Genomic DNA, 24393 nt, shown 5'->3' with positions numbered 1-24393 from the left:
TATTTACCCACTTCCTCCCCAATGTTATATGAATGGTTGTCAAGGCTGTCAAGTAAATGCAGATTTTCTAAAGAAAAAAAAACTGATTTAAGAATGTGAATTTTTTTACCAAAACTACATTTTGTTTGGTTGCAGATAAAATCATATAACTTTAGAATAAATTGCAGATTATTAAGCAAAATGTGATGCATTTTTAAATTGCTAATTTCAAACCATCATGCTAAGACAGCTAGCTAAACACTTGATGACAGGGGTGGGGTAAGTTGTAACACATTTTAGCATTCACTTACATGCAACTGAGAACTAAATTTTGGAAGCTCAGAGCCAAAGGAATTGTGGGTAAAATGTGCCCAATGCAGTTTCTGGATCCACCAAGCCTGCACTCTATAGGTTTAAAAACATTGTTTTGTCACCAGACACAAATTTCACACAAAAATATACAGTTTTTTTTGTTAGATCTAGATGTTCTTGGAGTTGAGTGTTCATTAAGCATAAATACAGTTAAGGACGTTTGTTTAGTAGTCTAATTTACACACACGCTCCTCCATCAAACAGAAAGTGGATTTAAGCTGTGGTCAGTCACAGAAAGTGAGACATTATTTTGTATTGTTCTTTTAGATTGTTTCAATAAACATGTTTTTGAAGCAACTTCTTGCTTTTGAAGCAGCTGCTGTTTTAGTTACAATTTACCCCAGTGGGTTAGATTGTAACAAAGGCACTCCATGTATTTGACATCAACTTGTAAAGGCTGTGATATTCTTGCAGAGGTCTGAATTGGTGTCTTGTGTGGGTGTGGGTGCTTTGTATAAAAGCGTGTGCACTCTAGCTCAAAAATTCAGCGAGTTACATATTCTAAAACAAAAAGTGTTACAACCTTAACTGGTCTCCCCTAACAATACTCTTCCAGAACACATAGCAAATGTGTTTTTCTACAAAAAGTAAAATCCAGCTGCACAATGCATTCCATTGCTATGACAGTTTATTATATTAGCCTACATTCAACGTGTGTAGATACTAGTTTGTCTATTTATTTAAATATGGGCTATTTTGTAATGTGTATCTAAATATTTTGACCTGAAAAAGTCGATTAAAAACCACATTAATAAACTTTTCCACTGATCTCACTCCAAAAAGGGATTCGGTTCCCAACCCCTCTGACACCCCGCATCACGTGACCACACTTTCAAAACACTTTAAAAGACTCGGGATAGCACCACAATTCCCACATGAATGATATCACACCTCTACCTCAAGAAATCGTCCCATGAGCGGACACCCAGAACAGAAAAGTCTCACAGTTCCTTCCACTGGGATGATTTCCATTCAGCATACAGCGCAGCCTCTGATTAACTGCTCCGTTTTTATTTATACAGCCTAATAATTTAATATGGCATTCACAGACTTGTCCAGTAGTGTTTTACTCGGATGTGTTATCATTTTCAGTACCGTGCTCTATCCTGTCGACTCTTACCTCTACAACAACCGCTACTTCGGGTAAGTGTTTCATTCATTCAAAGTTTTTAGAGTTGTTGTAGGGAGCGAGGAGCGATGTCGTTCTATTAAACAGTTGAACGTTCTTAAATTTGTACATATCGAGAAGGGCGTAAGTGACATTCACCAACTTCAGAGGAGAGCCAAAACAAAAATTTTACCATAGTACAAATTTGTACACTCATGGATGACAGTATACTTTTGCCAGTAGAAAGAGCTCATTAAGAGCTTTCATTTGATGTATATATCTCCATTTCACCAAAAATGTGACTTACGCCCTTCTGGTTCTCACCCCTATGTGCTACCGCGGTCAAGCCAGCCGCAGTTCAGAAAAACACGGTCAAGCCAGCCGCGATTGAAATTACGTGTGCGCGCGTATTACTATGCTTACGGTTGCAGGACCAACACAGAGGGAACGCGCATTCAAAGCGCTTTTCATTCTAGACGTCCAGAATTGAGATATAATGACATTTTTCGTTATTTTTTGTTTGTTTTATGTACATCTTCTTAATATCGTGTTATTTATTGCTGCCTTTGTATCTGTATTTGGCCTACTATATTCTTCTACCTGCATTTCATTGCAAGATTCGTAGAAAAGGAGATCGGGACATTAATCGATTTAGAGGGGTACAAAGAACCCGTTTCTAATAAGTAGATGAAATGAACGGTCGGTTCTTATATGGGACGTCTCACACTATATGCACACCTCATATGAAACCATTTTACTGCAGCATTTTCAAGATATGGGACATTATTCAATTTAGATACTCTTTAATACTCCATATTAAGTGTTCTGAAACTGTGTGAGGTATAGTGTGACAGTTCTGACAGTGTGTGACTTCATTTTAGCTGTGCTGATAGAGTAGGAGGTACCTTGCATGCAAAGGCCATTATTTTTCTCTATATTTATATTGATGTTTCTATACGCCTCAAAATTGAAGAAATTATACTGTCTTTAAGAACTTTGCTGAATTTGGATGTATGCAAACTGCCACAGTACACAGACTTCTCATTAGGTGTGCTGAAAAAGTAGGAGGTACTTTTGAAGAAATAGCCTTTTTTTACTTATTTGAAATAATATTTCTAGTTTTCAATACTGGAAAAATTGTGCAATGTCTGAGAATTTTCTTGACTTTGAACTCCAAATTGCTGCAGTAAAATGTTTTTAATATAAAGGGTGCAGATAGTATGGGACGTCCCATATAAGAACTGACCATTCCTTTCTTGTACTTATTAGAAATGGTGTCTTTATAGTCCTCAAAATGTAATAATGTCCCATATCTCAAAAATGCTGCAGTAAATTGGTTTCATATGAAGTGTGCATATAGTATGGGACGTCCCATATAAGAACTGACCATTCCTTTCTTGTACTTATTAGAAATGGTGTCTTTATAGTCCTCAAAATGTAATAATGTCCCATATCTCAAAAATGCTGCAGTAAAATGGTTTCATATGTGGTGTGCATATAATGTGGGACATCCCATATAAGAACTGACCAATCATTTCTTGTATTTATTAGAAATTGGGTCTTTGTACCCATCTAAATCGAATAATGTCCCATATCGTGAAAATGCTGCAGTAAAATGGTTTCATATGTGGTGTGCACATATAGTATGGGATGTCCATTTCTTGTACTTATTAGAAATGGTGTCTTTATAGTACTCAAAATGTAATAATGCCCCATATCTTGAAGACGCTGAAGTAAATTGGTTTCATATGAGGTGTGCATATAGTATGGGATGTCCCATATAAGAACTGACCATTCATTTCTTGTACTTATTAGAAATGAGGTCTTTATAAGTGTATTAATGTCCCAAGTGCCAAGATTTTTTTCCTTTGCTATGGCTGAAAAGCATTCCTTAGGAGGTGACATCTAAAAATATGCAGTTGGTAGCCTATAGACAGGTATGAGCACGAAGTATAAAGGACTTGATCATAATGGTCGCTGATTGACACTTTGGCAATGAGTGTGATCTTTTGTATATTTTTTGATAGATTGTCTGTTGGTTTGATGAAAATGACAAGCAGAGATCAGACAGTCAAACTAAATTTCCTGGCTGTACTCTAAGCTTATGGAGCTCTCATCAGCAATGTGATTCAAAAACTATTTATTTTGTCTCTTTACAGAGACCTAATTTCATAAATAAATTGGTATATCAATTTTAGCCAGTATGTGTATTTCCATTCTTTTTCTTAGCTTTGTTTATGAATTATTCAGGGCACAGAAGCTTAAAAGAGCAAAACAATTCAAAAAGAGGTGAAAACACTTGTTTTCTACTTGTCAGGGAGCAATATAAATGCTAACTCAGTCAGTGTGAGAACTGGGGAAACACAGGCCTGTCAGAACGTAAAGGGAAAGGGTGTAATGAAAAGGACACTTCCTCCTTGCGGTCTTCTAAGAAATCACAGATATCACAATCTATACGATGTTAACAACATAGTGCATTCTGTGATGTGATGTTTTGGCTTCACTGATATTTTTGAGGGGAATGTTGCCTGACACTTCATTATAACCAATGAAAAATCTCCAATGATGTGAGCTTCACAAGGAGTGGACTGAAGCTGGAGTCAGTGCATCAAGAGTCACCACGCTCAGACGTCTTCAGGAAAAGGGCTACCAAGCCACTTCTGAAGCAGAGGCAACGTCAGAAGCATCTTACCTGGGCTGTGGAGAAAAAGAACTGGACTGTTGCTCAGTGGTCCAAAGTCCTCTTTTCAGATGAAAGTAAATTTTTCATTTAATTTGGAAATCAAGGTCCCAGAGTCTGGAGGAAGAGTGGAGAGGCACAGAATCCATGTTGCCTGAAGTCCAGTGTGAAGTTTCCACAATCAGTGATGATTTGGGCTGCCATGTCATCTGCTGGTGTTGGTCCACTGTGTTTTCTGAAGTCCACGCCATTTTTCAAAAAGCACACCCATTTTGCTGAAATATAAACACTATTCCCTGCTTTAACACATGAGTCAGATTTGGTGAACTGTTACGGCAAAACTCTACACACAAATCCCTACATTTCTCAGTGCTTAAAATTTTTATGGTGTGCACAAGTGACTAGATGATGTGGAGGTTGAACAAGTAGTTTTGAGAATTTCATTTCTGAGCTGAGAAATGCACCAAAGCCACTGAGAAAAACTGTAAGTTGACTTTGGCCCTCTAACCATCGAAGGTTCTGATTGGTGTGTGATACATTTTGACTCCTAGTGTTTCCACTTTGGTAATTGTGTGCTAATTGAGCTCAAACTGTGCAGACTTGAGTGAACAATATTGAATGCTAGTGCTTTCTAAATGATCACATGGTGTAAGCACTGAGAAATGTAGGGATTTGTGTGTAGAGTTTTGCCGTAACAGTTCACCAAATCTGACTCATGTGTTAAAGCAGGGAATAGTGTTTATATTTCAGCAAAATGGGTGTGCTTTTTGAAAAATGGCGTTATGGTTTTTAAATTTTATTTCAAAAGCCTGGTTATAGTGTTTTAGCAATCGAGAAAACCTGTAAAACTATTTTTAATCAAAATGGAAACATTTTAATAATAATAAATAAGCAAGCAAGCATTTTTTATTATTTTTTTATTTATTTGTTTTGCCATCAGTTAGCATTCTTAAAGGGTACACTCTTAAAAATAAAGGTGCTTAAAAGGGTCTTCACAGCGATGCCATAGAAGCACCATTTTTGGTTCCACAAAGAAACATTCAATCAAAGGTTTTTTAAAGAACCATCTCTTTCTTAACTTTTTATAATCTGAAGAACCTTCTTTTACCAAAAAAGAACCTTTTGTGAAACAAAAAGATTCTTCAGATGTTAGAGGTTCTTTATGGAACCATTTAGACAAAAATGTTCTTCTATGGCATGGTGAAGCATCTTTATTTTTAAGAGTGTAAGGTGCTATAAATTCCTGTCCTGTATAGGGTCAGTCATTGTGTTTTTCTGCATCCCATCAGATGGATGCTTTACATGGGGCTATAAAATACACCAATCAACGCCTCTTCACGTATGTGAGGGTGTGAAGAAGCCCAGTACATTTGCCCCAGATCAGCCAAAGAGGCATAACATCATTCCTCACACATTCACACATCAACCTAAAAGCCAAACTTTGTCCTTGTGTGTGACTGAATCGCCAGCTGACATCAGACAGAGAAGGTCCTGGATGTTTCTCCAGTCCAGTACAATATCATATCAGGGCCGAAGTCATGAAATAGGAATAACCAAGAAGAAACTCGATAACAGACAAAAAGGGCCACAAGTCCACTATATAGTGAGCAAAATGAATGAGAGCATGAATCAGCCTTGCACCCTGCAGCTGAGGAGGAGTTTACTATTTATTTAAAGCATAAGCAGATATTGCATGACACCACACAATAAAGATTCTGTGGGAAATACCATCCAAGACATAAAATACCACACACAAAGATGTTACAGGTGTGGTGTCAAGCACAATTTCCTCTGCTTATGCCATTAGTCTGAGATGACGTCCTTAATGATGAACTGAGACCAGTTTTCTGGCTTCCTTGTGTAATGATAGAGCAGGCATGGAGCTGCTCGCACATTTACACCACAAAAAAGGAGAATGTAACCTGGAGCGTCAGAGTCACTCAAAGCCTAAAAATAGCAGATTGCTTTTAGTGATGTAATGAGGTCTTCTTTGGTGTGTTTTGAACCGTTTCAAAGAAAATAACCCTCAGAGAAGCCTTTATGTGTCAGTTAGCTCAATAAAACTGTCTGCTGGCTCCGCTGCTCTTGGAAATATTAGCATTAATCACTGGTACTATTGCTCATACTTAGCGTTAAGGGATTGTTTGAATCCTAGTATTAAACTTCTGCTTGACATGTTTGTACTGCACACATGACTTGAACCTCGAATCATGTGGCTTGTTGAGAAGAGGTATCAACAGACTTTGCTTGGTAGACAATATAACATGCAAAAAATCCCATAGACTCACAATGACTGCTAATTTTCTTCAATATACATGATTTTCCATGTGTAATATATCCATCTTAAGTTTGCTTTCTCCAGTATGGCTGTTCACACTAAATCTGAATACAGTATACTGTATGTAATCAGTATTTGAAAATCACTGTGTATTTTGGTAATTGTTTACACTATTGTTCAAAAGTTTGGGTTCTGTAAGATTTTTAATGCTTTTGAAAGAAGTCTTTTATGCTCACCAATGCTGCATTATTTGGTTAAAAATACAGTAAAAATAGTAATTGTAACGAGTCGAGAGGCGTGCGGATCCATATCCAAAGCTTTTATTAAAAGACGTGGTCAAAAACAGGCATGAGTCAGACAATGGCAAACAGGTTTGATGAAGACAAGACAAAGAGTAGTATGGTAAACAGGCGTGGGCCAATCGACGGCAAACGTAATCCAAAGGGCGAGGCAAACAGATAATTCAACAGACAGACTATAGTTTAGGCGAGGGGCAAACAGAGTCCGAAACAGCAAGACAAAAGGATATCCAAGACAGGCAGGTGATCAGGAAACAGGCTACCAGGCAAAACCAAGACGCAACTAGACTAGGACTAGGAACTAGAAACTAAGATAGGGAAATGGCTCTGTAAAGTAGCTGTCACTAGTACCCCTTTTCCACCAAGGCAGTTCCAGTGCTGGTTCGGAGTCAGAGCCTAGTTTCAAACCGGTTCTTTGTTTTTCGACATCCAATGCACCAGCTCCAAACCAGGAAAAGCGGTTCGTAAGTAGCACCACAACATTGCTGGGCTAGAAGAAAGAAACGCTTGCGTCAGGGGCTGGGGGCAGGGTTACCGTGACCAACAAGACGAACAGAAACTTGGACCGCCATATTTGAAATAGCAGCTAAACGCTAACACGTTTGATTCGCCGTATTTGGATGCCGATGTAGGTTCGCAGAGCCATGAACATCAATAGCAACGCCACGTCCCCCATTGCTGATAGTTTGTTTAGGCTTGTCCGGGATAGATCGGCGCTGCGCGGACCGGTCGGTGCGAGGCATATCGGGGTGCTGCGGGAGCGACTGGAAAGCAGACGGCTCTTTATGCTTTTGGATCGCTCTCGCGGTGCTTTAGTGTGTTGTGTGCCGATCGATCGATCTGCGTGGCGCTGATGCTTTGTACAGATGCCTGTTGTGCCGCGCTAGTGATCTGAAACATGAAACGTATTCAGTGACGTAAGACCTGGCTCTGTATTGGCTCTCTAGACTGTGGAAAAGCAACAGGTTCTTAAAGAGCTCGCCAGTCGAACCAACTAAGAACCGGCAATAGCACTGGCTCTGAACTAGTACCTGGAACTGCTTTGGTGGAAAAGGGGTATAGGAGAGCGATAATCGTTAAACAATACTCAGCCCTGAGAGGTGAGAGTGTGATCAGTGAAGTGGAGCATGGGAAATGTAGTCTGGGGTGACAAGTAACAGTCTATGTAGTGTGAGAGTCAGTATAATAGGAAGGCGACCTCTGGTGGCGAGCAAATGGAAGACCACGGGCAGGATTGTTGAGTGAAATATTTGTTACAGTTTAAAATAACAGTTTTCTATTTTAATATATTTTAAAATGGAATTTATTTATGTGATGGCAAAGCTTTTAGCAAGCATTACTCCAGTCTTCAGTGTCACATGGTTCTTCAGAAATCATTCTAATATGCTTATTTGCTGCTCAAGAAACATATCTTATCAATGTTGTCAAAAGATCGAAAAAAAAAACATAACGTCAATTTTGATCAATTTAATTTATCCTTGCTGAATAAATGTATTACTTTCTTATAAAGAAAAATACTGACCGCAGTATAGTGTATAAACATACAAAAAATGTACTTTGTCAAAACTTGATCCCTGTATTTTGATTTGATTCCTGCGCCAGTGTATAATTTACAAAAACTGCAATGCTTTATCTCTGCAGTGATCAAGTGTTGAGAATAATCCCTAACAGCGACACAGAGGTTCAAGCAGTCAAACATCTTTTCCAAAACCTGACGGTGAGCACCTTTTTTTCATCAATATTCATGTAACATTAAAAATGTGAGAGGAATCATGAGAAACAAAATCAAACCACATGGAAACCGAAGTCACTGCTTGGGAGAGGATTTGTGTTATTTGAACGACCAATAATTTCTATCAAATCATTTTCTCCACCAAATTCCTTCATTTCTTTCTTCCAAACTAAACTATTTTTAGTTTATCACAGTGCTAGAACCTTTATCGTTTTTTGCACCATCACTGTGTCATTCTCAGCGCCAGTGATGCATGAACATCCTCAGCTTCCTTTAAGAGTCAGGCAAGAGTTCCCCAGCACTATAACCACTATTTCCTCCAGAAATATGCTTCTGAACTGAGCTGTCTATACAACACAGCGGATACAGGCAGCAGTGAGACGTATGGTACTATGCCAGCAAGATTAAACATTATCAGTGAACCCTTATCACATTATTGTATTTCTCAGAAGCAGAAGTCATGATAGTTGAGTACATTTCCATAGTGGTGAACAGAAACTAAAACACATGTTTAGTGTTCCCAATAGCAAATTTAAAAGAGAGTAATTACATTGAGAAATGAGAGAGTAATTACAGTGGTCAGAAAAGAGAAAGATGTCAAATTTACCAACACTCCTTTAGCCATTTTATTAGAAACACTCACACAGCAGCGTTAACCACTTTTCTGTTACTGAATGTCAGTGTAAGAAAACACAAACTATAGTGCTATAAATGTACTAGATTTACAAAGTTCAGAACTATGGAAACATGTCACAGTCAGTGAAAAAGGTCTATAGCCATTCACTTCCTCAAGGTTTGGCTAGTTAGCATAGTCCTGCTAGACTCACCATTGACAGACCATTTAAATTAACTGCGTATTCTCAACATTTGTGCAAGCAACATAAACATCACAAATATTTCATTATATTACAGTAGGTGTTTTTCCAGTGACAGTCTTTTTTGTGTGTGAAATGGTTTCTCTGTCAATGCTCAGGAGCGTCTCTAGTGAAAGGCTTGAGGAGACTTGGGTCATTTGATTGTGTCTGCTGTATTTTCTCAAAGTGACATCATCCCGGTTCACAGGCAACCAGAAACGGAAACAGGGAAAATAGGCATTTAAGTACAAACACATGCATCTCAGATGATCGCAAAAAAGATATACTGATATGGCCATTTGAAGAAAATAGATTTATAACCTCTGAATAAAAACATGAATATTTAGACAAAACAGAGTATCACATTTAGTCCAAATTAAATTTTGTGTCCAAAATTAATCTTTGAGAACCTATAAAGAGATTTGGAAAATACCGGCTGTGTGTAAGATGATCTCAGAACATAATCTCAAACTAAGTCATGTTGATTCTTACAATGCTTAGTGTGGAGAACCCAAGAAACTGGTACCACTGCACTAACAGGGAAGTTTTTTAGGTCTGCACTCAAACACAACCATCTGCAAACTATTATATCAATTTAGTCATTGATAGGCTAGAGTGCCACTTGGCCAGATTTTCTCTTGGCTGAAATAAGGTAGGAGTTCTCAAACAGGTGCCCAGGGACCCACAAGAGGAGTCTGCAGAAAATCTAAGAGAGAAAATAAAATGTTTTTCATCATTATATTTACTTTGGCTTCAGTACAATAACAATATAAATGCCAATGGGTCTTATTCACAAAGCCTGCATACTCCCAAATTTGTGCATAAAATCTGTGTACAAACAAGTAACGCGATTTATGTAATCAGATTTCCTTTTTTCAAATAACCAGTAAAGTAACGCATTACTTTTAAAGATACTTTTTCAAATAATAACCCAAGTTACTTTGTTTTCCTATTTATTCACTCTGACACCTCTCCTGTTCCTGTGTTGAGAGAAACTGGGAGTGAGGTTCAGAGGCACATCTTTCAGCCTGAGGCTTATTAAAGGTCCAATAGATGATTGTCTTCAGAAAAATGTTTTGTTATTCTGGTTGAAATTCTCTTCACATCCTGATAGCAGTCAATAAGTTAAGTGGTCTAAATGTATTTATCTGTATTTAAATATTCTGTGCAAGGTATAGGACCAAGAAATTTTCGTCCAATCAAAATGTTCGGTCCGAGCATTTTAATTGGCTTTCCTGCCTGCCTGTCAATGTGTGTATTTGCATATCTCTGCGCACCCTGTTCGCGCAGACAGGATACATCATCAGCGCGTTCACGCACACTGTGCAGACAGAGCAAGAATGGCAGACAAACATCAACAAACCAATCTTCCTTCCTGGCATTGTAGTACTTTTCCTAACTGTTCTATAAAGTTTTCTCACCGGTGAATGACACATGTTGTAGCCCAGCGGTTCCCAATTTCAGCCCTCACGCCCCCACTCTGCATATTTTGCATGTATCGCTTAGTTAACACACCCGGTTCAGATAACCAGCTCATTAGAAGAGAGCTACATGCATGAACTGTGTTTCGATTGACATGCTCCGTACACAGTGTTCATTGCTCCCTACTCCCTGAGCATGGAAAATCCATTGAAGTTTATTTTACTTCGGAACATTCATTCACGGATTTGCGCTACGCAGCGTCTTCACACACAGACGAAACTTACCAGAGAAGTGTGAAGTGTGACATAATATACCTCTGTAAATAAATACAATTTAAATTCACGTCTCGCACACTTTAATGCCCTTTGTATGGCACATATATGCTCGCTTTGAACTGGAATCATGGCGGAATATCTGGTGACGTCCACTTCGAAGGGCACTTATAACTTATGGTCGAACAGAACAACCGTCGGATTTGACAAGATATGCATATGAAATGTGCAGAGGGTGGAGGGCGTGAGGACTGTAATTGGAAGCCGTTGATTTAATGTTGTCTCTGGTATTCTGCTCTTTGAGCGTATGTGCATTCAGGGGGCATGGCTTTGCACGGCGATTGCAGGGAGGGAGGGTTCGCTTTCAGTGCTATCAGGCTAAAGTTAGCATTTTCCGAGATCTCCTATTGCACCTTTAATTTCACATTTGGTGTGAAAAGGCCTTTACAGTTGCCAAAAATATAACTTTGGGTTTTTTTGTTATTAAAAATTAATAAGCAGTGACAAAAGTCTATTCCATTACTAAGAAACGCAATTAGTTACTTTTTTATGGAGTAACGCAATATTGTAATGCATGCATTACTTTGAAAAGTAACTTTCCCCATGCGACACTGCTTATAATGCATTCAGATGACATTTATATTTCATCTTCAATGGTTCCTCATATACATCGAAAGAGTACAAAGGTTTCACTAAATAACAATGCAGATAAACGTGGATGTACAGACCCAGTGTCATCATAATATCATACAACCCGAATTCCAGAAATGTTGGGACATTTTTTAAATTTGAATAAAATGAAAACTAAAAGACTTTCAAAATCACATGAGCCTATATTTTTTTCACAATAAAACAAACATTTTTAAACTGAGAAATTTTACACTTTTATCCGCTAAATGAGCTCATTTCAAATTTGATGCCTGCTACAGGTCTCAAAATAATTGGGTAGGGGACATGTAATTTGAAATGATTTTCGTTTTCATTTTATTCAAATTTAAAAAACATAACAACATTTCCGGAATTCGGGTTGTACTTTTATACAGTATTTAACCGTTTTCACAGTATAAATGGGTCTTTATAAATTAAAATATATCTGCAGCCTTAGAATTCAAACGGCCATCAAGTTCTCATCCCTTAGGAATACTCTCAGCTTCATTTAACACATTTTACCATATTTAATCTTTTCCACTGATTTCCCCCTCAATCATCACTACCACTAACATTCCTAAGGCTTGTATAGTCAGGTGTTTTCTTTTTTAATCACTTGCTTTATTTAGAAAACATGTTCATCATCTCAATCTCATGCTTTCATCTCCATCCTGTTTCAATGACTACCGTCCAATAGCACTCACTCCTATTCTCATGAAGTGCTTCGAACGGCTAGTCATGCACCACATCAAGTCTGTCCTCCCCCCCTCCCTGGACCCCTTCCAGTTTGCATATAGGTCCAACCGCTCGACCGATGATGCCATCGCCACTGCCCTCCACCCAGCCCTCACACATCTGGACAAAAAATAGTCATATGTCAGGATGCTGTTCATAGACTTCAGTTCAGCATTCAACACAATCATCCCTCAACAGCTCACTCACAAACTGGTCCAGCTGGGGCTCAACACCTCTCTGTGCAACTGGCTGTTGGACTTCCTGACCGGGAGACCTCAAGCAGTACGGGTTGGCAGTAACACATCCAGCACCATCACACTGAACACTGGGGCCCCCCAAGGATGTGTGCTGAGCCCCCTCCTCTTCACTTTGCTGACCCACGACTGCACACCGTCACACAACTCCAACCTGTTCATTAAGTTTGCGGATGACACAACTGTGGTGGGTCTCATTAGCAACAGAGATGAGACAAACTACAGGAGCGAGGTGAGCCGCCTGGCCGGGTGGTGCAGTGACAACAATCTCTCTCTGAATGTGGAGAAGACGAAGGAGATTGTTGTTGACTTCAGGAGAGTACACACTCAGCATGCCCCTCTGACCATCAACGGTGCGACTGTGGAGAGAGTGAGCAGCACCAAGTTCCTGGGTGTGCACATCACAGAGGACCTCTCCTGGACTAAAAACACTGTAGCACTGGCCAAGAAAGCACAGCAGCGTCTCTACTTCCTCCGCAAACTGAGAAGAGCCAGAGCCCCAGCCCCCATCATGTGCACCTTCTACAGAGGCACCATCGAGAGCATCCTAACCAGCTGCATCACTGTGTGGTATGGCGCTTGCAACGCATCCTGCTGCAAGTCACTTCAGCGCATAGTGAGAGCAGCTGAGAAGATCGTTGGTGTCTCTCTCCCCTCCCTCCAGGACATTTACAGCACCCGTCTCACCCGCAAAGCCCTCCGCATTGCAGGTGATCCCACCCACCCGACACACAGCTTCTTCAGTCTGCTGCCATCAGGGAGGAGACTGCGGAGTCTCCAGGCGAGGACCAGCAGACTGAAGGACAGCTTCATACATCAGGCTGTCAGGAAGCTGAACTCCCTCCCGTCCTAGCCCCCCGTCCCCTCTTTTACCCCATGCAACACTGAACTCTGACAATATGAGATCCCCCCCCCCCCCCCACCACCAACTTAAAAAACTGTGACCAGCACCTGTCACTTGTGCAGCATTGGACTGATCACTACCTCATCCAGCATTGACTGCAAACTACCTCTTCGGATAGTCTGATATAAGGACTGTTCTCCCTACTGACATGTTCTTCTTGCACTACACATACATCTGCACAGTTTTGTTTTATTTAACTGGTTTGCACTCTATCTATTCTGCCATGTGCCTTATGCCACTTTATCTCTTTTTTTATTTTTCTACAATGTCCTCAGATTGATAAGCTCTTTTTGCACTACAAATATATCTGCACAGTTTTGTTTTTATTTAACTGGTTTGCACTCTATCTATTCTGCCATGCGCCTTATGCCACTTGATCTATTTCTTTATTTTTCTACAATGTCCTCATTTGTATATCTGTATAGTTGTATGTACATATGTTTAAACTGTATTATCTGTATTTGAATGTGTTTAATGTTAACTGTATGCACCAAGGGTCTGAGAGTAACGCAATTTCAATTCTCTGTATGTATGTGCCGTACATGTGGAAGAATTGACAATAAAGCAGACTTGACTTGACTTGACTTGACTTTCGTTGTGCATGCAAAATCTGCTTCAAGAACACAGCAGTCACACGCCATCAAAACAAACATGTCAAATCTGTTTCAACTGCCAGGTTTGTGAGCATCTGTTAGGAATGCAGCACAGCACAGAGGAGTTTTTCTGCATGCAGAGTGGAACTACTTTATGACTGATATCCCTGCTTTTAAACAAGACTCACAAATTGAAGGCTTGTATTTAACACAAGGCATATCATTTGACATGTGTATATATACAGTATATTATACGCCAATATAATTCAGAACTGTGTTCAGAGCATCATTTCAGGTCTAGAAATAAGGTCTAGGAAATATAGCCTGTGATCTACTCTGTTGCTGGTGTTAGGATGGGCCATTTGAATGGTTCTATTCTTTGCCATCTTATTAAATGGGCCTGTTGTTGTAGCCAAAGTCAACAGCGTAGTGACTTGGCAGGCATACAAAGGAGGCTGATGACGCAAATATGAGGTTATGCTTCAGGGACTCGTATCTGGGCTGCTTTAAAGGCTCCGGCATATGCTGGCAATCTAAAGTGGTTTTGTGGATCCACACACAGAAATAGATCATTTCAGTCAAACGCTGTGGTCATTGCGGCTCGCCGAAGCTCTGTTTCAAATTCTCTGTGAATGGGCTGATTCAGCATGTGTCACGGTTCATGAATTCACTGGTTTCTTCATGTCTCGTGTATTGTTGTTCTCTGTGTGTGTGTGTGTGTGTGTGTGAGTGGGCGTGACCGCTCACTCCAGTCATCAGCGCGCCAGCTGATCTCAATTCCCGTTCCAGCTGCTGCCAATCTACTCACCTATAAAGTCTCACCACACTTTCCTCTCCTTGTCAGATCGTTGTTTGATGTCCTCCAAGTGTGTCCCGCGTTCGTCTGTTTCCTGGTTCCTGGTCATTGTCCCGTCTTCATGGTTCGTCTCTCTTGGATTTACACCGTCACTGGATCACCAACATCACTCGTCACCTACACGCTGTCCGTCGAAGTACCTGTGCCACCTGCCCACCCGAGAGACTGTACTGTTTGTCCGAAGCTGACTCTAATAAACCTTTGTTGCACTGCATCTTTGCTTCCTCCTTTATCATGTCATTACAGAACGATCTGACCACCATGGAAGCAGCAAGTGCCGACTCTTCCTTTTTGGAGGAGTTCATTAGAGTCAGCGTCTCTCGGATGAATGCCCAGGAGAAGAGCTTGAAGGAGTCAGGACAGGCTATTCGAGCTCTTGTGGCGCAGGTGTCCGAGCTCACCCAGCAAGTTCAACATCGGCAAGTTCCCGCTGCGCCACCCACACCGCCAGCTCTCCTCGTACCATCGAACTATGTCTCCCAGTCAGAGCCCTGCCTACCAGCGCCGGAACTTTACAACGGTGAGCCGAACTTTTGCCGTGCCTTTCTGACTCGCTGTGCTATGCATTTCTCCCTGCAGCCCAGAACCTTTGCCAGCGAGCAGACAAGGGTGGCGTTCGTGCTCACGCTGCTGACTGGGAGAGCAGCACTATGGGGAACAGCGGTGTGGGAGAACCAGGATCCATGCTGTGCCTCGTTTCAGACACTCTCCGCCGAGATGAAGAGAGTGTTTGACCGCGCGGTTGCTGGGAGAGAAGCCGCGCGGATTCTGGCGGATCTCAGGCAGGGGGAGAGATCCGTCTCTGATTACTCAATCGAGTTCAGGACCTTGGCGGCAGAGTGTCAGTGGAACGAGGAGGCGCAGTGGGATATGTTCCTGCATGGACTGGCTGATCGCGTCCAGAATGAGATCTATGCCCTGGACCTACCCCCCACACTTAATGGGCTTGTCGATCTGGCGTTGCGTGTAGACTCCCGACTCTCTCGAGTCGAGCGGCGGAGGTTACCCGCTCAGCTTCCAGGGGAGACGTCTACACCACGAGCCAGCGACAGGGACGCGGTCAGCCCCGTCTACAATCATGAGCCCATGCAGGTCGGGCGAGCTCGGCTTTCCCGGGAGGAGAAGGAGAGGCGGAGATCCCAGGGCTTGTGCCTGTACTGTGGCACGGCAGGACATTTAGCCTGCAACTGTCCAGTAAAAGGGGCAAGCCCGGCAGTAAGTCTGAGGCTACTGTCGGGTGGGATCTCCGCTGAGAAGACCTCATCGACATCTACACTCCTCCCGGTAAGACTACGATGGTCAGCCCACACTCAGGACTGTCACGCACTGCTGGATTCTGGGGCTGAGGGTAATTTCATGGACTCTGCTTTTGCACATAGGACTCAAGTTCCCCTTCTACCCCTCACACAGACCATCGCAGTTCACGCTCTCAATGGCCAAGCCCTTCCCATCATTTCCTTCACCACCGGACCCGTCACACTCATTGTATCTGGCAACCACTCTGAAACCATCTCCTTCTACATTCTGGACTCCCCCTCGCACCCATTGTTTTAGGTCACCCCTGGCTCACCAAGCACAACCCCAGGATCGATTGGCAGCAGAGAACAGTATCGGAGTGGAGCAGTAAATGTTATGAGTCTTGTCTTGTGTCTGCTTGTCCGTCTGTTTCTGTTTCTACGTTTCAGGAGGAGGCAGTGGATTGGTCAAAAAGTGTGGCTTTCTACCAAGAACATTCCTCTCCGCTCCGTTTCTAATAAGCTTGCTCCGAAATTCATTGGCCCGTTCTCTGTCACCAAGATCATTAGCCCGGTGGCAGTCCGCCTCAATCTTCCTCCAGTGTACAGGAGAATTCATCCCGTGTTCCATGTATCCAAAATCAAACCCGTCTTTTATGCCCGTATTAATCCGCTAGCCCCAGTTCCCCCACCGCCGCGACTCGTAGAAGGGGAACCTGATTATTCGGTTAATCGTATTCTGGACTCAAGGCGGAGGGGACGTGGATTTCAGTACTTGGTGGACTGGGAAGGTTACGGTCCGGAGGAGAGAAGTTGGGTGCCTGCTAGAGACATTCTGGATCACTCCCTTATTGATGATTACAATCGACAGGTAAGGGAGTCTGGGAACACCAGGAGGCGTTCCTAGGAGGGAGGGTACTGTCACGGTTCATGAATTCACTGGTTTCTTCATGTCTCGTGTATTGTTGTTCTCTGTGTATGTGTGTGAGTGGGCGTGACCGCTCACTCCAGTCATCAGCGCGCCAGCTGATCTCAATTCCCGCTCCAGCTGCTGCCAATCTACTCACCTATAAAGTCTCACCACACTTTCCTCTCCTTGTCAGATCGTTGTTTGATGTCCTCCAAGTGTGTCCCGCGTTCGTCTGTTTCCTGGTTCCTGGTCATTGTCTCGTCTTCATGGTTCGTCTCTCTTGGATTTACACCGTCACTGGATCACCAACATCACTCGTCACCTACACGCTGTCCGTCGAAGTACCTGTGCCACCTGCCCACCCGAGAGACTGTACTGTTTGTCCGAAGCTGACTCTAATAAACCTTTGTTGCACTGCATCTTTGCTTCCTCCTTTATCATGTCATTACAGCATGTCTCTGATCTACAGATCGTACAGCACTGGAAAAAGCTTTATCTGTAATCTCAACTCTGGTTCAAAGATCTTACAACGTGTGATAAACTGCTTGAATTTCAAGGACCTGATTTATTCGCCAAGATTGCTTTATCTGTTAATTTCTCGTTGTTTTGGATTTAATTTGTGTCCTAGCCATTTTAACCATGAACCAATGTATTTATTTTGTTTGTGACTAAATAGATCATATGTTCTGAACATTTATAAACCACATGTTATGAACATTGTAAAGCTGTTTACATTTAAATTATGTATGTGGAATATAGCTAGGTAACACTTCAGTATAGGGACCAATTCTCACTATTAAGTTCCTTATTAGCATGCCTATTATTAACATATTGGCTGTTTATTAGTACTTATAAAGAACATATATAAGTATATATCCATATATAAGTATATATATATATATATATGGTCTCAACTGGTTCCAGTGGTCATTTGGTAATTCTGTATGTTGTCTGAGCATGCAATTTTTCTGTCAGGCTGGTGCAATTTTTTTGACTGGTTTTGGCTCATCTGAAGGACATCACTGGACCCTTACTGGACCCCCTGCAGTTTGCCTACAGAGCAAACAGGTCTGTGGATGATGCAGTCAACATGGGACTGCACTTCATCCTGCAGCATCTGGACAGACCAGGGACTTATGTGAGGATCCTGTTTGTGGACTTCAGCTCTGCTTTTAACACCATTATCCCGGAAACCCTTCAAAATAAACTAACTCAGCTCTCTGTCCCCACCTCCGTCTGCCAGTGGATCAACAGCTTCCTGACAGACAGACAGCAGTTAGTAAAGCTTGGCAAATTCACATCCAGCACTCGAACCATCAGCACTGGAGCTCCTCAGGGCTGCGTTCTCTCCCCACTGCTCTTCTCCCTCTACACCAACGACTGCACATCTAAAGACCCCTCTGTCAAGCTCCTGAAGTTCGCAGACGACACCACACTGATCGGCCTCATCCAGGACGGTGACGAGTCTGCTTACAGACAGGAGGTTAAGGAGCTGGCTGTCTGGTGCAGTCTCAACAACCTGGAGCTTAACACGCTCAAAACTGTGGAGATGATCGTGGACTTCAGGAGAAACCCCCCTGCTCTCCCCCCACTCACCATCATGAACAGCACTGTGACTGCAGTGGATTCATTCAGATTCCTGGGCACCACCATCTCTCAGGACCTGAAGTGGGATATTCATATTGACTCCATTGTCAGGAAGGCCCAGCAGAGGTTGTACTTTCTTCGCCAGCTGAGGAAGTTCAACCTGCCACAGGACTTACTGAAACAGTTCTACTCTGCCATCATTGAATCCATCCTCTGCACCTCAATAACTGTCTGGTTCAGCTCAGCTACCAAATCTGACCTCAGAAGACTACGGAGGGTAGTCCGGACTGCTGAGCGAATCATTGGTACAACCCTCCCCACTCTCCAAGAACTGTACTTATCCAGAGTGAGCAAAAGGGCTGGCAAAATCACTCTGGACCCCTCACATCCAGCACACAACCTCTTTGAACTGTTACCGTCTGGTCGACGCTGCAGAGCTCTGTGCACCAGAACGACCAGACACAGGAACAGTTTCTTCCCTCAGTCAATACATCTCATGAACACTCAATAAATAAACTTGGAACACACAACTAATTCATTATCCATTCACCACACTCACTTATTTTATTTTTATTTTTCTCATTTCTAATTTGCACATACTTGACCTGTACATACATAGTCGCCTATATTATATATTGTGTATTTTTTTTTTTTTTTTTTTTTTTGCTGCTTTGTACATTGGTTATTGGCTATTTCTTGTTATTTTGTTTTCTTACCTGTGTCCTGTCCTGTTACTGTCTTTCTGGTGCACTGTGGAGCTTCTGTCACTACAACAAATGTTTCTGATTTCTACATTCTGATTCTGATTCTGATACATCCTCCGAAATCCCTCAGAGGATTTCGGAGGATGCCAACGCTCAGACAACATACAGAATTACCAAATGACCACTGGAACCAGTTGAGACCTTACAATCTGACTTTGCTGCAGTTGGAATTGAACTGCTGGTTCGTTTGGCCGGAGGAGGAAGTTTCTCCCAGGGTTTTTTCTCCGTTCTGTCTCTGATGGGGTTTTGGTTCCTTGCCGCTGCAGTCGCCTCTGGCTTGCTTAGTTGGGGACAATTCATTTCCGGCGATATCGTCGACCTGATTGCAATTATTATTTATTTTTTTCATTTTACACTATTGACACACTAATTCCTTTTTTTGGATATTGTGCAGTTGCTTTGACACAATTTACATTGTTAAAAGCGCAATATAAATAAAGGTAGACTTGACATATTCTGCATGACCAATCCTACCAATACCTAAACTTAACAACTAACTTACTAACTATTAAATAAAAATATACATTTGGAGTTTGAGGCAAATAGTTTGTTAATGGCGAGAATTGGACCTTAAAATAAAGTGTGACCAAAGCGAAAGTTAAAATACTCTCATGGCAGTTTGCAACAATTTTACATTTTAGCGAATTGGAGGTGAATTGATATGACTTCACTGAATTTCATTTTGTATGTTTGGTGTAATCTGCTAAGTTTAGCTGTGGACCTTCATGCTTTGTTTTTCTATTGAAAATTAATAAATAAAAATAAATGCACATTTTTGAACAAATCAAATTATTCAAATTGACAAAAAAGTATTCTAATGAAATCAGGTTGAATAGTGAAAATTGGATGTTGGAACACCATATGACTTTCTTCTGCGCAAATTCAGATGTTTCCTACTTCTCAGGTATTTTTCCCAAGCAAAATACACCAGTATAATCTCACAAATCTGCAATCAAAAGAGATGTGAAATAATTTCTCAAAGTTGTCCCAGATCAGATTTTCTAAGCTGTACTTCACTAATTTAATATCTACTGTATTTTTAATAAGAATAAACATTGAACTCCACTCATATTAGATTCCCCGTAATCAGATTTCACTCGCATTTTTATATATTCAGTATTCATTGTGTCATGGTCAGTTATAACACACATGAAAACCAATGGCATCAAATCTGGTCTGTCAAAACTGAATATGAACAACTGAGATATGACAGTGACAGTGATGTTTGAGAAAGATATTTCTATGCAGAAAGAAAGTCATACGGGTTTGGGTGAGTAAATGATGACAGATTTTTAATTTGAGCATTTAGGAACAAAATTCCTGCTTGAATGACTTTAATTATGTTCTGCAGGTGGACCTTTGGAAGCCCAACAGTGCATATATGATTCAAGAGAACAGTCCAGTAGACGTTCATGTGGGACGGAACAAGACGCAAAGGCTAAGAAGACGTCTTCGCCAAGCGCACATCCACTATGAGTGAGTCTCCTCTTCCTCCCTTGGGAGTTATATAGTGAACTCCTCTCTCATACTCCTGCAGGTGAAACATCGGTTTCTGGGAGACACACATTTGAGTTCTACTCAGATTCTTCAGACTTTGATTTGTGTGTGCCGAAGGTTCCAGAAATGAAAGCTCGATTCAGAGTAGTCTTTCAGCTGCTCTCTCCATCAATCATCCAACTCAACAGCAACAATGAAGCTTATCTCACTCGCCGCAGCCAGAAGCACTTTCATTGTCATCTCTTTCCCCAGGGAGGCCTTTTCTTCTATACCTCCTCTCCTTCTCATGGCTGATGTATTTGAGCATATTTACACGCAGAAGTGATACCTCAGAGGATTCTGTGTAATGGGACAAGTTGAGAAAGAGAAATGTATGCGTCTAGTGCTTTGTTTACTCTAGTTTAAAAACCACCTTCTTTGCTTGCTTTAAATTTGACAGGTCAGATAGATAAATTGTGGCATTTTCATTCCTTCCTCCATATCCCTAGCCAATATATAAATAAATAACAATAATGTTGGTGATATTGAGTCTAACTTTAAAAAGGAAGAAAACACTTAAATTTTTCTCAGTTATTTGAGTAAACAAATTAATTAATTTCCATTAGCTTCAAAATAAGATTAAAAAAAATTTATCAATAAACAACTTCATGATCATGACCCTGGTGCAAAGCACTTTGCATCAAAATGCTGGGGTTAAATGTTTAACCCAACCTTCAGGGTAGTTTTATTTAACTCAACTGTTGTTTAAAAATTACTGGCTGGCTTAAAATGAACCCAAAATAGGTTGTAAATTAAAATTCAGACACATAATTACCACAAAAATGCTCTTAGCACCCTTTGGTAAAGCGAAGCGAGGTATGTGATGGCGCACCCGAGGTAAGGGTGGTGATGGCGCAGTGGATAAGACACATGCCTTTGGTGTGAGAGACCCAGGTTCGAATCCAGTGTGAGACACCAATGTGTCCCTGAGCAAGACACTTAACCCCCTAGTTGCTCCAGAGGCGTGTGACCTCTGACATATGTAGCAATTGTAAGTTGCTTTGGATAAAAGCGTCAGCTAAATGTAAATGTATGTGAAGTTGATATACATTACATTTGTCGTTTATTTTAAGGTTTTATGAGCTCTGCTTGTTAATTAGTTGTTTCAAACTGTCTATTCATTTCATCGTTATTTTTTCATCTGTTTCTCCTTAAATGTGTACTATATTTATCTTATGTTTCTGTATATGAGTTGTATTTATTGGTTTTGTTGTTTCTTTGTGTAGTTTCACGGTGCTAACGTACGCAGCTAAAGTTTAATGGCGCTCTTCACAAGCGAAATAAAGAAGCACCCGTCAGAAACTCTCTGTGTCCCGTTGATGGATGCCAAAGGGCAGCTACACAATAGATGACTTAAATAAAACAACCCAGAAGGCTAAACATTTAGCCCAACCAGCTGGGTCAAAATAACCCAGCATGTGTTCTGTCCAATATTTACCCAACGCTGGGTTGCCAAATAACGCAAGTTGGGTTGTTTTTAACCGTTAAGAATCAAGACACCATTCACAGTAAAACTACTTTGCGTTACCCCACCCCTACTGCGTAAAGCACATAACATGCGCAGAACAAATTTAAAGTGACAGGACCATTTTGCGGTCACTTACATATTGTTTAAAAATTAGCATATTGTTGGCTTAAATTGGACTGGAAATAAAAAAAAACACAGAATTACTATAGGCAACAGCAATAATCAAAAGACGAACATTTAATGTTAAGCAACAATACATGGACTAAATACAAGGCAAATTGAATTTATTTGGTGAATACAGCATAGTTTACAATATTACATACATTAAACACATTTAACAAGCATTTTAAGCATAAAAAATGTAACATTTAAAAGTAGCATTTTAATTTAAGTGTATTCAACTGTTCTCTGTAAAAGCTTTTTACCTAAATAGTGCTAATTCGCGTGCCGGTGTGTCGCCGAAATCTGAGCTGCATTTCACTCGTAGCTGAAAGATGCCGCAACTGACTCCATAACCTGCCCATAAACAAACAGTACTGAGATTAGAGAACATATATTAACATCAAATTAAGTTAAACGCAGTACTATAACGAATAAAATCCATTTATGTTATGCAAGGCAAAAGGCCTTATGTTGCATTGCGTAAAATAATACAATTTACAGCACAGTAAAGACTTTATAAATGAAATAAAATGTATACAAACCTTTATTTCTCTGAAGAAGTGCACCAAATCGGCAGTGCTGAGAACCGCTCTCTCCTGTAAAGGACTCAAAAAGCCCACGCTCTGACTGTAACTCAGCAGCTGGGTTGTTTCGTCGGAGACAGGCTCAACCCAGCAGTTGGGTAGAAAATATAACCCAGCGTTAAAAATGACCCAGCAACTTAGTTACAGAAAAGCTACGCACGACCTGGGTAAAAATATTTAAAAACAGGCCAATAAAATGACCCAACGGCTAAACCCAGCATCTGGATAAAAAAAAAAATAACTCAATAATAATCAAAAGGTGAACATTTATTAATAAGCCATTTAAAATAGGCTATATATTATTTAATAATTTTTTATTCAACTTATTAATAAAAGTTAATTTATTGAACACACACGTTATTGTTATTGAACATGTTAATTTCCAACCTATTTTGGGTTCATTTTACGCAATAAATATTTTTAAGTAATATTTTAAAACAATAGGTTAAAACAATTAACCCAACCGCTGGGTCAAAACAACCCAGTCGCTGGGTTTGTACATATTTCACCCAGCACTGGGTTGTTTTTAACCCAGCATGTTTTAGAGTGTACTTTCCAAATAAACTGCAGTAATGACGTGCAAATAAATAAGTAAATATACTAAATAATAAACTATATTATACACATTTACTAAATAAATATACAAATAAAATATTAAAATATGCTTTATAGCTCTGGTGTTATGCAGAAATGGCTGAATGTCTATAAGCATCTGAGTATCCCTGAAAATTGCCATTAAACGGTTAGATACACAGTGCATTCCTTCCCTGACTGTCTCCACAGGGTGCTCATTTCCAATCTCCAAGCCGAAATTGAGAAACAGATCGGACACCAGTCCTCCAGGAAGCGCAGATCAGAATTCCAGTATGACTATGAAGTTTACCATCCTTTGGAAGAGGTGAGTGCATGGATCAAAATTCATATGGTCATTTTTATGTAGAGAGATGAAGAAGACAGAGATCAAAGACATTTTTTTTCTCTGTCTGCCATCTTTCTCAACAGAAGCTTGACTTTCGCAGGCTAACTAACAGCTTTTGATTGAGAAGTGCATTTGTACTCAGTTGTTGTGGCCTGTGAGCAAGAAAAACAGATCTCGGGAGGTTTTCTTCAGTGCCATACTAACCCATCATTAAATCTTTACTCACAGGTCTTCTCCCTCAG

The 24393-nt window shown here is 40.8% G+C and overlaps 1 protein-coding gene across 1 annotated transcript in view; it reads left to right on the top strand.

Moving 5' to 3' along the window:
- The first annotated feature begins 1179 nt into the window (after positions 1-1179).
- LOC306863088 (carboxypeptidase A6-like) overlaps positions 1180-24393 on the top strand; it is a 42879-nt gene continuing 19665 nt past the window's right edge. The window contains exons 1-4 of the mRNA XM_079406261.1: positions 1180-1494; positions 8358-8433; positions 20834-20958; positions 24016-24130. Coding sequence (XP_079262387.1) covers positions 1388-1494; positions 8358-8433; positions 20834-20958; positions 24016-24130 — 423 coding nt within the window. The 5' untranslated portion in view covers positions 1180-1387. The remainder of the gene's footprint in view (positions 1495-8357; positions 8434-20833; positions 20959-24015; positions 24131-24393) is intronic.

Source organism: Barbus barbus, assembly GCF_936440315.1.
Source record: "Barbus barbus genome assembly, chromosome: 44".
In the NCBI taxonomy this organism is placed as follows: domain Eukaryota; kingdom Metazoa; phylum Chordata; class Actinopteri; order Cypriniformes; family Cyprinidae; genus Barbus; species Barbus barbus.
The sequence above is the reverse complement of the archived record's forward strand: the minus strand, read 5'-3'. Positions and strand labels throughout refer to the sequence as shown.